At 42.4% G+C, this 13,246-nt stretch overlaps 1 protein-coding gene across 6 annotated transcripts in view; it reads left to right on the top strand.

Moving 5' to 3' along the window:
* The window catches only part of LOC108709183 (cytospin-B-like), a 167,372-nt gene that overhangs the window by 72,079 nt on the left and 82,047 nt on the right, over positions 1-13,246 (top strand). For all 6 annotated transcript variants that reach the window (XM_041583330.1, XM_041583332.1, XM_041583333.1 and 3 more), the window contains 4 exons: positions 415-1,997; positions 8,231-8,438; positions 10,422-10,495; positions 12,515-12,693. In XM_041583330.1, coding sequence (XP_041439264.1) covers positions 415-1,997; positions 8,231-8,438; positions 10,422-10,495; positions 12,515-12,693 — 2,044 coding nt within the window. The remainder of the gene's footprint in view (positions 1-414; positions 1,998-8,230; positions 8,439-10,421; positions 10,496-12,514; positions 12,694-13,246) is intronic.

The following is a 13,246-nucleotide window of genomic DNA, read 5'->3' on the forward strand; positions in this document are numbered from 1 at the left end:
GGGGAAGTCTTAACTCTTTGACCTGCCTGAGTGGGCTGCCAGCTCAGGACTCAGAATGTCCTTGCAGTTTTCTCTCCCTATAAACACTACTTGCTTTGTTCTTGAGCTTAGAGACGCTTTTACCCAACACAATGTCCACTGTATATCTTTGTATCCAAATGCTGTATTTTTCATATAGCGATTTTTATTATGCTTTTTTTTTTTTTAAGTTTCTCATCTTTCGAGAATTCTTGTACATAAAGTAAAGGATTTCTCTGTTACATGTATTTTTCTGAAAAAAATTTGAAATCACAATGGTACACAATCATTGCTTTTAAAAAAATAAGGGCTGTTTGTTCTAGTGGTTATAATTAAAGTAATATAAGTCTAACGTTTTTTGCAGAGCTCATAACATTTTTATTGTTTTTACTTTAGGAACAGCTGCAAGACGAACTGGTATCCCAGCACCAAGAGAACAGTCAACACCAGTATCGAGGGACCGTGTGGCTCTGCGCAGTCCTGTTAATGCCAACGCTAAAAAGACACTGCCCAGCCCTTCCTCTCCTAGTTCTCCAACGCCTTCAAAGAATGTTCGTACCCCTACAAGGCCCAAGCAGGAAAATGAGCAAATCAATAAAACAGTGCTTGAAATGCAAGTCAAAGAACTTCTGACTGAAGCCAAAACTAAAGACTCTGAAATTAGCAAACTCCGTACTGAACTTCAAAAATGTAAAGACAAGGAATCGCCAACCCCAGAGGTCCTCAACTCAATAGGTTCTCTAGCAGATTCAAATGATATCAATGATGCGGCCTTAAGTGACCCTGAAGCATTAATAAGGACACTGCAGGAAAAGAACACACATTCTCTGCTAGAGCTTGCCATACTTAGGAAGGAAAATGAATACCTGAAGCAGAAATTACATGCCCTAGAGCAATCTCCTCTTTCTGACACCATAGCCAGCAATGGCACAGATAGCAGCAGCCTTCTTTCGCCATCTACTCAAGGGACAAATATTGGATGCCAATTAAAAAGTCCATCAGCGGATGAGGCTGATGATTGCAGAATACCAGGAAGTGGACTTCATATTTCTGGTTCTTCAAGCAGTGATGTCACAAAAGCTTCCATTTCGCCAGATGCCTCTGATTTTGAGCACATAGCTGATATGCCTTCAAGGCCAACATCTACAGGAAGCATCCCATACCAAGGCTCAAAGTGTTCTACTAGTGGAAGTTCTCCATATAACATAAGTGATCTCTCTGTTGCCTCCCTTACAGAAAGGATACATAAAATGGAAGAAAACCATCACAGTACAGCAGAAGAGCTTCAGGCAACACTGCAGGAGTTGTCAGACCAGAACCTTATGGTGCAGGAGTTGACAATGGAAAGTGAAAAGCTAGTAGAAGAAAAGGCATTTCTGGAAACCTCCTTGCAGCAACAAAGACAAAGGGCAGAGCAACTTAGTAAAGAAAATGAGAGACTGATGGGGCTCTTAAAAGACAGGGCAAAAACTGAAGAAACAGAGATCCATGGCAAACTTATGGAGACAGAAAAGAAGTATTCAGAATTAGTTGAGAAATCACAATTTGAAAGGGAGAAGCTGCTCAATATTCAGCAGCAGTTAACCAGCAGCCTTAGAAGCTTGGAGAAAGAACACCAGGAGGCACAAGCCATTAGAAAAAAGCTTGAGGAAGAGGTAGATAAACAGCACCGTCTCCTTGACATAGAAAAGAAAGAAAAAAACGTAACAGGGAAGGCCTTTGAGGACCAAAAAGTCACAGCTGAAGGCCTTAAGATAGAAAATAACTGCTTGAAGTCTCAGCTGGAGGGTGAGCGCCAGAAAGCAGCAGAAATGACGGCAGTGGGGAAAGGAAGCGGGAATGGAAACACTGAGGTCCAGGAGATGTTAAAGTCGGCTCATGCTGAGAAAGAACATTTGGAACTTGCATGCTCAGAACTTCGCCAAGAGCTGCTGAGGGCTAACAGTGAAGTAAAGCAGCTGCAGTGTCTCCTGGCAAAGGTCAGAGAAATTTAATTATTAATTCCGTCACAATTGTGACACTTTACTTGTAGCTTTGACAAAACATGTCAAATTTTCTCCAGCTTCTTTCTATTTTGGGCAATAAGAATCGGAATCCATATACAGTAGGTGTCACCTGTCATCAAGGGCATACACATTATTATGTGACGGTTGTCTGTAGGGCAGTTCCAGTTTCCCATAATAGACCATTCCAAGCATTTTTATCTGCTACCGTCTACATAAAAGTTACAGCTGTGAAATGCTGATTAATATATACAGTATTGTATGATATTAGCCTGGAGAGCTAACAAGCTCTGTTCTACCTTTGCTGTCGGCAAGCCTGACCTTCATATCCCATCTCAGGTTCATTTACCTGTTATAATTGTGGGCAGTGTAAAGAAAGAATGCCATATGTCACATTGCACCAATTTGGATGTGGTCCTTTAGAAAAGGATTCTCAAGAGATTACTTTCAACTAAACATGTTTCATGGGGAGTTAAGGGCTTTACAGCTGCATCGCTGTATTTTCATTTACATTGTCTGGTCCAGGTGTTCAGAATACAATTGTTCTGTTGAGGCCCAACAAGAAGTCAGTGTGTGAGGCAGAGTTGGGAATTTGTTGTCCCCCCTCCTTGAGGCTGCAAATCTGTGGATGAATGGAGTATGGAGAGCAGGCAATAAGCAGGCACCTGCTAATGTTAGTCTTGGGGATATCCAGATGTACAGGGATTTCTGCCTTCACCTCACAGTAGAATTATTTGCCTGATGCTGTTGGCTCTTAAATTACATTTGTTATTAATAAGATTAATTAGGAAACTGATATGTGTTTTTTCTCAAGTAATAATTTGTCATACACAAGGCCCACTATGTTATGTACTGAAAACGTAGGAACAAGACTAGTGTTGGACTGACTCTCCTAGGGTCTCCTACGGCAATTAGATACAGATACTCTCCTAGATACAGATTGTGCCAGGGGTATAGGTTTTTTATAAGAGTACAGTGGAAATTAGGATGAGGTAATGGGATTTCTCCTAGGTGTGGCCCTACTAGGTCCTTGACCCACTGGGGGGGGTATTCTTGCAGGCCGATTTATAACTTATTTCTTGATAACATTGTTTATACTGCACATGCTTATTGTTATATATTATCAAATATTGTTAGGGTTCCTTTTATGTTTTGGTTAGTACCCATGCTGACCCTCCCACCTCTAAAGTCACCAGAGTGAGCGGGATGGCCTTGTTAATAAATCAGTGACATAGAGGCGTATACCAGGGAGGAATGTGGAAAAGGTTGGGTCAAAGTCCAATCACTGAATAATTTGTTGACTTGAACCCTCCTGATGTGTATTTTGTCTCAGTCCATGCAACTTATGGTTCCTCCTGTTGCATAACTAGAAGTTACTGGGTTCCAAACAGACTTTTAACAAACCCAAAAATTTTGGAAGTGACTTAGGGACTTCTAAAACTTCTGCCCATTAGCGCCCATGACGGCTACTGTAAATGACACTTTGAGAGCCCAGGTGCAAGTGATCCCCAACCAGTGTCTTGAGCAACATGTTGGGGTCCTGGTTGACAATTATCTCCTTGGGCCGATCAGCATGTAGTTTGCAATTGGTGCAATGTCTGTAAAGTTATTATGAGACAGGGGAGCATTGAACAAAGGTTACTCTTTCGAATCCGACAGTTGCTGCTTTGGAGCCTTTCAGGGGGAATTGTAATAAAAGCTGTTAGCGGAAATACTGTTCATCTGCACGAACATTTACGCTCTCGCACAAACAAATTTTCATTTGCACAAATTTGATATAGCTTTTATTTGTGCAATTTTTTTTCTCTTTGTGAGTTTTATTACATTTCACCAGGGTCGGACTGGGGGGCTTGGGGCCCATCGGGGCCACTGGCCCCGGGCCCCCTCTGGCCGCCCTGCCGCGCCAGTGCCAGGTATGTGTGTATGAGCCTCAGTACGCATCCACGCATTATCACGTTAGTGCGCATGTGCGTGGCGCAACGCTAGTTGGGGTCGCGCAGCCTGGGGCCCACCGAGTTTTTTCCCGGTGTCCCGCCGGCCCAGGACCCTCTCTCTGATAGTTGTGGTGTGTGCAGTATGTCAGTTCCATAAATATAATTTTGCAAAGAAGAAATCTATTCGAAACTGTCTGTTAGTGATGTGCAGGTCGGGCTATTCCCGCACTGCCTGCAACCCGACCACTCGAGCCCTACCTCCGGGTCTCGTTTATAGACCCGCGCCGACCTGCCCCACCGATGACGTCACAAAAGGGGTGGGGCGAGAGGCGTGTCTATAAAAACTCAACCCGTAAGTTGGAAGCTGGCATTTGGAAGGTCGCGCAGTCAGAAGAGCTCAACCCACAATCGCCCGTGATCCAAAAAAGAGTGTGCAAAGTCGGCACGAACCCGCACATCACTACTGTCTATATAAAAGGGAAATATGGGGTGTATAATATGGTAATGTTTTGCAATATTTAAGGGTTCAGTTATTTGTTGATGGCTTTGGTTCTACTGGCAGTTCCTATTGCTGGTTGTGATGAATCACTTTGTAGACCATGGCTGGTTTGTGATATTACTCAGCAGGAGCAGTGCAATAAATCTTGTCTTTTGTCCATCTCGGATATAATGTGATGAGAAACGGCCGAGTTCTAATGGAATATTTGTATTTCAGTGCAGAATCTGGCACAAAGCGTGCAGTCGTTTGCCTCCCAATACACAGTCTGCAGGCTGAAACATTTTACCTTTATATCTACAAACCGTAACCTTGGATTGTGTAATGAGCTGCACATCTGCTTGGAAGCAATGGGTCATCTCTTGTGGGAGCGCTGCAGGGGTTAAACAGAGCTCTGGCAGCAGCATGTGGAGCTGATTAGGGAGAGAGAGCAGCATATATTAGTAATGAGCTCCTTTCCTGTGTGACTTGGGTCTGGCATGTGTCATTGGCAAGTTATCTCCTTGTGTGTTATGATGTAATGTATTCTGGGGAATGATGTCATGAACTGATTCCAAGCTGTGGAAATCTGACTCCAGCCCGTGTTTCCTCATGTCTTTAATGTTACCATGAATCTTATAACCCTGAGGTGCTGTTAGTCCCCTTCTAATTCCTACACTAACATCCTTCCTGTTACTCCCTTACACTCAGCCTTCATACAAGTCTGGCTTTATAGTTGCTTCTATCTAGGGAAGCGTTCAATCCGCTGAATGCCTAATACCAAACTGAATACACTAATTAGGGAAATGAGGGGAAAAAGAGAGCAGCACGGTATGCGCAGTTAACATACCTTGTTGTGTAAAGAAACCGCATGATTTTAAGGATTTTTAGTATTCAGTTTGGCCAGGCATTTGGATTATTCCAAATCCTAGCCAGATCCCGAACCAAATTCTGGATTCTGTGGATCCCTACTTTTTCTTATCTACGGCTCACTTTCAGTTCTGCCTAAGGGCAGGGGCACACAAAGCGACTTGGGGAGATTAGTTGCCCAGCGACAAATCGTTTCTTCTTCGTGTGACTCATCTCCCTGAACTGCCCCCCGCCGACTAGACTGTAAATCGCCGGCAGGATGACAGTCGGAACGCTTCGGGCTCCTAAGTCGCTCGAAGTTTCTTCACAAGGGGAGGGCAGTTCGAGGAAGAGGCCCGAAGAAGAGGCAATTTGTCGCCGGGCAGAGTCAGACGAGGAGATTTAATTGCCCGGCGACTAAACGCCTCTTCTTCGGGCGACTAAAAACCATCCTGCCGGCCAGTATCAAAATCACCGGCGGGACGGCACTCAGAGTGCTTCATTTTCCTAAGTCACCCGAAGTTTCCAAAACTTCAGGCGTCTTCGGAAAACAAAGCGAATTGAGTGCCATCCCAATGGCGATTTAGATTCTAGTCGGTGGGATGGCTTTTTGGGGAGATTAGTCGCCCGAAGAAGAATCGATCAGTCGCCGATTAGTCGCCCGACACTCCACGTCTGTCTCTGCCCTTAATCTCCCCGAATCTTCTCGTCTGTCTCTCCCCTAAAGGGAATAAAAGATATTGCCCCTTGAAAAAAAGTAATTTTAAGCAATGTCCCAATGTACGTTTGCTATTACAGGTATGAGATTCGTTATTCGGAAACTCGTTATCCAGAAAGCTCCGAATTACGGAAAGGCCGTCTCCCGTAGACTCCATTTTATCCAAATAATCCAAATTTCTAAAAATGATTTCCTTTTTCCCTGTAATAATAAAACAGTAGTTTGATCCCAACTAAGATATAATTAATCCTTATTGGAAGCAAAAACCAGCCTATTGGGTTTATTTAATGTTTACCTGATGTTCTAGGTAATTACAGAAAGATCCCTTATCCAGAAAACCACATATCCCGAGCAATTTGGATACCAGGTCCCATAGCTGTATTTGTAATTAGAACTGGAGCTGAAAGCAGAATTTGTAAATTTCTGCACTGCTGAAGACTCCAAGTTCCACCCAGCCTTGTGTGCTTGTGCACATCTGTCTTTTGCTACATTGTTTTAGTAGTCAGAAGCAGCGGTGCAAAAATCAAAAAGGACACACACAGCTGCTGCTTTCTAATAGCAATACTATTTGAGTTAAACCCTTCATATCAAATAAAGGTCGCCTGGGAAGTCATGCTTTAAGGGAACGTGCCTAGCAGAGTCTGCCTATGCATGTGCCATGTATGCAGTTTTAAAGGGGTGGTTCACCTTTCATTTTAGTAGGTTATAGAATGGTCAGTTCTCAGCATCTTTTCAATTGGTCTTCAAAATAGATTTTAAATTATTTATCTTTTTCTTCTGAGCAGCATTGGACTGGGTGCCCAGGCCCACCAGGGAAACCCCCCTCCGGCCCCCCACACATATCTTTTTTTTCTTGTGGCGGGGCCAGGTAGGGAGGATTAGGAGTAGCTTCTCCGTGCAGGGAGCCGGTCTGGGTCCACGAAGGACGAGACCCATCGGGTTTTTTCCCGGTGTCCCGTTGGCCCAGTTCGAACCCTATTTAGAAAACAAATGCTCTGTAAGGCTACACATTGCTATTGTTTTTTTATTTATCATCTTTCCATTCAGGCCCTCTCCTACTCATATTCCAGTCTCTTGTTCAAATAAATGCATGGTTGCTAGGGGAATTAGGACCATAGCAACCAGACCGCTGCTGAAATTGCAAACTGGAGAGCGGCTGAATAAAAAGGTAAATAACTCAAAAACCTCAAATAATAAAAATTGAAAGGCAATTGTAAATATCTCTCTACATCACACTAATGGTTAACTCAAAGGTGAAGAACCCCTTTTAACACCAAGCACAGGAAGTGATGCACTTTTTCATAATGTTAGCCAAAACTTGTGCACCTAATTTGCGAACCCTCTAACGCACTGTTGTGTTCGTTTTGATGCACCGGGTGCAATTATGCTGTAATAATAGTGAAAATGTGGCAATTTGCATACAAAAGGGCAACGTTCATACGTTCATCATATTTGTTAGTGACCCATAATAAAAGTGTGTGACACGGCTGCCCAATAACGTTTCCGAAATGAACGAGGTGGCCAATGATAAGAGGAGGGAGGGCTCTCTAACATAAGTTAATGTGTAGCAAAAGTTACAACATTACAATTTCCCATATGGTTCATATTTTTGGGTGGCGGGCGACATTGCTTATAATCTACAGTTAGGGTCAGGGCACAAAGGGTGATTCGGGGAAACTTTGGGCGACTTCGGAAAACAAATCGCTCCGAGTGCCATCCCACCGGCGATTTACATTCTAGCCGGAGATTAGTCGCCCCAAAGAAAAGGAGATTTTGTCGCCCCCGGGCGACTAATCTCCCCAAATCTGCCTGTGTGCCCTGACCCTTGGGGAACTTACGCCTTTTTGCTGGTCTTGTCGTTTGAGAGTGAAATAGTAAGTGTATTATAGCGACCCCTAGTGACAGATCCTTACTGGGAGCAGCTGGGGGTTTTACACACTGTTTACTGATTGCTCTTCCATGACTTCATGATGAATATACAGCTAAGAATTTTAAGAGGAACACCGCCCTTCCTTTTTTTGTTGAAGCATATTTACAATTGTCATTTATTTTCCATGTCATGGAGAATGTCTCTTATATCCTTATATTTTGCAGTAGGAGGTTCAGTCGTTATTCCTTATGTAATTTGTTCATATGTGACCCAAGGGCAGCGACTTCTTTTATTTTCTAGCAACTTAGTTTGCACGAAAATCCAATCCCTAGGAAGAACTGAGTGTGTGTTTTCCTTCCATAGGTGGAGACAGAGTGCCATGATCTGAAGGAGGTGGGAGACCTGAGGGAAGAACAGCTGAAATGTGCCAACCTGAAGCTGCAGGAGAGGAGTTTGGAGAAGGAGACTGAGATCAAGGACATGAAGGAGACCATCTTTGAGCTGGAGGACCAAGTGGAGCAGCACCGAGCTGTCAAACTGCACAACAACCAGCTCATTAGTGACCTGGAAAGTGAGTTATAGTTTATTTATATATAACACTGTGCAGTAGTCGAGTATTAAAGGGGTTGTACACCTTCCAAACACTTGCCTGTAATGAAGCCCAGAGATTCTGCTCAGCAGGGACAAAGATAAGAAATGTATCAATTAAGAACAGTTTACAGGGTCAGCGACCCCCCCCCCCAGAGCTGCTTTAGAAGGTGAAAAATGTAAATTTACACTTGAATATTAGGAAAACGGTGACACATAGAAAATAGAAAGTAATTGGAAAAAGTCTTTATTTCTGGTGAACTGTCTGAAAACAACTAGTTGTTTGAAGGCAAACAACCCCTTTAAAATTCCAGTTGGATGGCAACCCTATGCGTGAGCCACATTTAGTCACTACAATAAAGAGGTTTGTATCATAATAATGAAATCCTGAGATTTGTTCCCTATGGATTGAGCAGGATTATGGGTTGTGTGCGATGGAGGTGGGTTCCTATACTTTGCTCCAAGTCTTTGTGTCACTTATGGAACAAGCTACAGAAGATAAACAGATTATTCTTCACTAAGAAAGTCCCCCAAAGACAACTGTCTTCTCCTTAAAATAGAAAATGTTCTATACACTCAGTAGAACTGACGCGCTGCATCACTGAGCACTAACACTGCATCGCTGAGCACTAACACTGCATCGCTGAGCACTAACACTGCATCGCTGAGCACTAACACTGCATCGCTGAGCACTAACACTGCATCGCTGAGCACTAACACTGCATCGCTGAGCACTAACACTGCATCGCTGAGCACTAACACTGCATCGCTGAGCACTAACACTGCATCGCTGAGCACTAACACTGCATCGCTGAGCACTAACACTGCATCGCTGAGCACTAACACTGCATCGCTGAGCACTAACACTGCATCGCTGAGCACTAACACTGCATCGCTGAGCACTAACACTGCATCGCCTGAGCACTAACACTGCATCGCTGAGCACTAACACTGCATCGCTGAGCACTAACACTGCATCGCTGAGCACTAACACTGCATCGCTGAGCACTAACACTGCATCGCTGAGCACTAACACTGCATCGCTGAGCACTAACACTGCATCGCTGAGCACTAACACTGCATCGCTGAGCACTAACACTGCATCGCTGAGCACTAACACTGCATCGCTGAGCACTAACACTGCATCGCTGAGCACTAACACTGCATCGCTGAGCACTAACACTGCATCGCTGAGCACTAACACTGATTATGTGCATCATCGTTACAAGGGGCTTCAGTACCTTATGCTCCACGTACCAGGAGGCAGGAAAAGCTTATCTGACTATTATCACATGACAACGCCTGAAGGACACTTGTGATAGTAACAAGCTGAATACTGCATGATTGACTTTCCAGTTTGTTTCCCGGCTGCTTTTTTAAAAAAATATCTTATTTGAGATAAAACGGTGCCACCCAGTGTCCAGAATTAGTACTGCACTGAGGAAAGTCACTGGGGGTCATTTATAAATTTGGCGCAGGGCAGATTGGTTCGCAAAGTGAATATATTTGCCCTGCGGATGGTTATATTTATAAAGCTGAATAAGAGGGGGCAAACAGAATTGCAGATTTTTTTTTCACAATGCGAATGTCTATAGGAGCTTTTTAAATATGTCACAATTCGCAAATTGCGAATCTTTATGTGCACACTCTGCGACTCAATTATGCCACAACTTTGGTGGCAGATAAAATATTCGAAAACTGCGAATTTAAGTTACCGTCAACGCTATTTTGGCGCACAACAACCTTGCACATTGGGTGCGCTTGCGCAAACTCCCGTCTCATATGCGGAAATTTATTCGCACTGCGAATTCGAAAAAAAACGGAAAGACGGGCAGAGCAGTGCAATATATTAGCGTTCAGGAAAAAACATGCGCAATACAACCATTTGCGAAAAATATGCGCTGCGCGAACTTTATAAATGACCCCCACTGTCTTTATTGACGTACATGTTTCATTTGTGCTTTAGAGAAAGTTGACAAATTGGAAGAACAAAAACAAGACTTGGAGAGACAACTGAAACTCCTGAATAAACAGATGAAGGTAATTATCAACTTCAATTATAAAAATAAAAATATATAGTGAATAAAGTACACCCTCTTGTAAAATATAAGGATATTAAAAGTTACAGAGGAGTTTCATGACCATATAAAAGTACGAGGCCGAAGGCCGAGTGTTGTTATACAGGTCATGGAACTCCGAGGTAACTTATAATATCCTTATATTTTACAACAGGGGGTACTTTATTTATTATAATACACAAGTTTCAGTGAGTCATGTGACAGAAATGACATCAGAACTCACCGTTTATAACTGATGACATCAGAACTCACCGTTTATAACTGATGACATCAGAACTCACCGTTTATAAGGATATAATTTACAGGATATTCATGGCTTTTGTGTATTATAATAATATTATTAGGGATGCACCAAATCCAGGATTCAGCCTTTTCCAGCAGGATTCGGATTCGGCAAATTAGGATTCGGTTCCGGATTCGGCCAAATCTTTCATGAAGGATTCGGGGAATGGCCGTATCCAAAATAGTGGGTTTGGTGCATCCCTAGTTATTATGCAGACCAGGGAAGCTCATGCTATTTGTTAACCCTCAAGAAGCCGTTTGAGGGCTGCCCCGCCAAGGAGGTGGTTTTAACTTCATTATTAATGGTTTAAAGTTGCATTATTTGCCTTCATTTCCCTCATCTTTCCAGCTTTCAAATGGGAGTCACTGACCCCAGCAGCAAAAAATAAACTCTTGCTCTGTGAGCTTAAAATTTTATTATTATTGTTACATTTCTTTCCTTTTCTTTCTGTTCAGTCCCGATTATATTTATATTCCAGTCTTTCATTCAAATCACTGCTTGGTTGCTAAGGTAAACAGGACCCTAGCAACCAGATAGCTGCTGAAATTGCAGCTAAAAGGCTGAACAAAAATAACTGTGCAGATTAGGTAATATACATATTTAGACATCAATGGCCTCTAATGGCCAAATTAAACATTAAAAAAAAGTTTTTTACAGCAACATGCAAGTACTATGGAAATATCAAAAGAATTATAGTTTAAAGGGGTTTTTCACCTTTCAATTAAAGGACCAGTAACATCAAAAATATTTTTTTAAAAAATGTATTAGTAGTGATGGGCGAATAAATTAGCCTGGCACAAATTTGCAGCAAATTTCCGCATTTCGCCACCGGCAAATAAATTTTGAGATTCTCCCGTGAAAATTCACTAACGTCAATTTCTGGTTTTCACGATTTTTCTTTGAAAACGTTTGAATTGCTCGTTTTTTTCGTGAAAATGCTCGAATTGCACGATTTTTTTTGTGAAAACATTTTAATTTTTCGATTTTTTTGTTGAAAACTTTCAAATTGCTCTATTTTTTTGTGAAAACATTCATATTGCTCGAATTTTTAGTGTAAACATTCGAATTGCTTGATTTTTAAGTGAAAACGTTAGAATTGCACGGTTTTTCCGTGAAAACTTTCAAATTTCGGTGAACCTTCTGATTTCACGATCTTTTGTGAATTTTTAGCCATTTTTGGTGAAGCGAAATGGGAGAAATTCACCCATCACTATTCGTTAGTATACATAGAAACAAAACACCAAGACAAATTAAACTTTAAAATCGCAAAGCCTTTATTAAGAAATAACTCACCGAATCTCCGTTTCCGCTCCTCTTCAGGAGCACAGCGACGATCCATCGTGCAGCGCTCGATTTCTCCTCCCTGGCTATCTCCTATAAGGAAGGCAGGGAGGAGAAATCGAGCACCACACGATGGATGGACCGATCGCTTTCTGAAGAGGAACGCAAGCGGAGTTTCGGTAAGTTATTATGACAAGACTTTGTGATTTAACGTTTAATTTTGTTTTTTAGATGGGGTCAGCGACCCCCATTTGAAAGCTGGAAAAAGTCAGAAGAAGGAAAATAATTCAAACACTATAAAAAAAAAAAAAGTAAATATTGAAGACCAGTTGAGAAGTTGCTTAGAAATAGCCATATTATAACATACTAAAAATTAAACATTGCGATCGATCACTAACGCATGGTGTTACCCATCAGGAAGATGCTGAGGAGTGGAGGCACTTTCAGGCAGATCTGCAGACAGCAGTGGTGGTGGCGAACGATATCAAGTGTGAGTCGCAGCAGGAACTACGTGCAGTGAAACGGCGCCTGCAGGAGGAAGAGGAGAGGAATAGCTGTTTATACAGGGAGCTGGAGGAGCTGCAGGGCAGCAGCAGGTCAGACTTCCATTCTCATTTTTCTTGAAAATTGTTGCTTTCCAAGCCTGTTATTACCCTCCACAACATTTATACGTCTGGGTGTCAAAAGTCACTTGGCATACGAGACTCCTCTGATTATGATAAAACAAATATTGATACGGTGTATACACATACTGCTCCGCAAATGCTCCGTTGCTCTGACTTCATTGCTTAATGTGCAGCTCTCGTTCATTTCTCGTGCAAATTTCAAAACTCCATGGTCTGGTAATGGTTTTGATTCCAATTGGGGACTTTTAGTAAAATCAAGCCCTTAGATCCTCCGTTCCATATTGTATATTATACAAGATCACTACATATGTATCTCTCTCATACCAGCCACCTAAGGAATCCCCGTGCTGCATGGCTGATAATATTCAGATGATATTCATTCAGCGCTGCATGATTACATGGAAACTAATCATGTCGGTTATACTAGACCAGTTGGTTAAATTGGCTGTTCACGTTTGCAGACAGATTGTACAATCTTCCAAAGAGTGCTGCCGATCAGAAATAAGGAAAAATTTTTAAAAAA

Source organism: Xenopus laevis, chromosome 2S (assembly GCF_017654675.1).
Source record: "Xenopus laevis strain J_2021 chromosome 2S, Xenopus_laevis_v10.1, whole genome shotgun sequence".
In the NCBI taxonomy this organism is placed as follows: Eukaryota; Metazoa; Chordata; class Amphibia; order Anura; family Pipidae; genus Xenopus; species Xenopus laevis.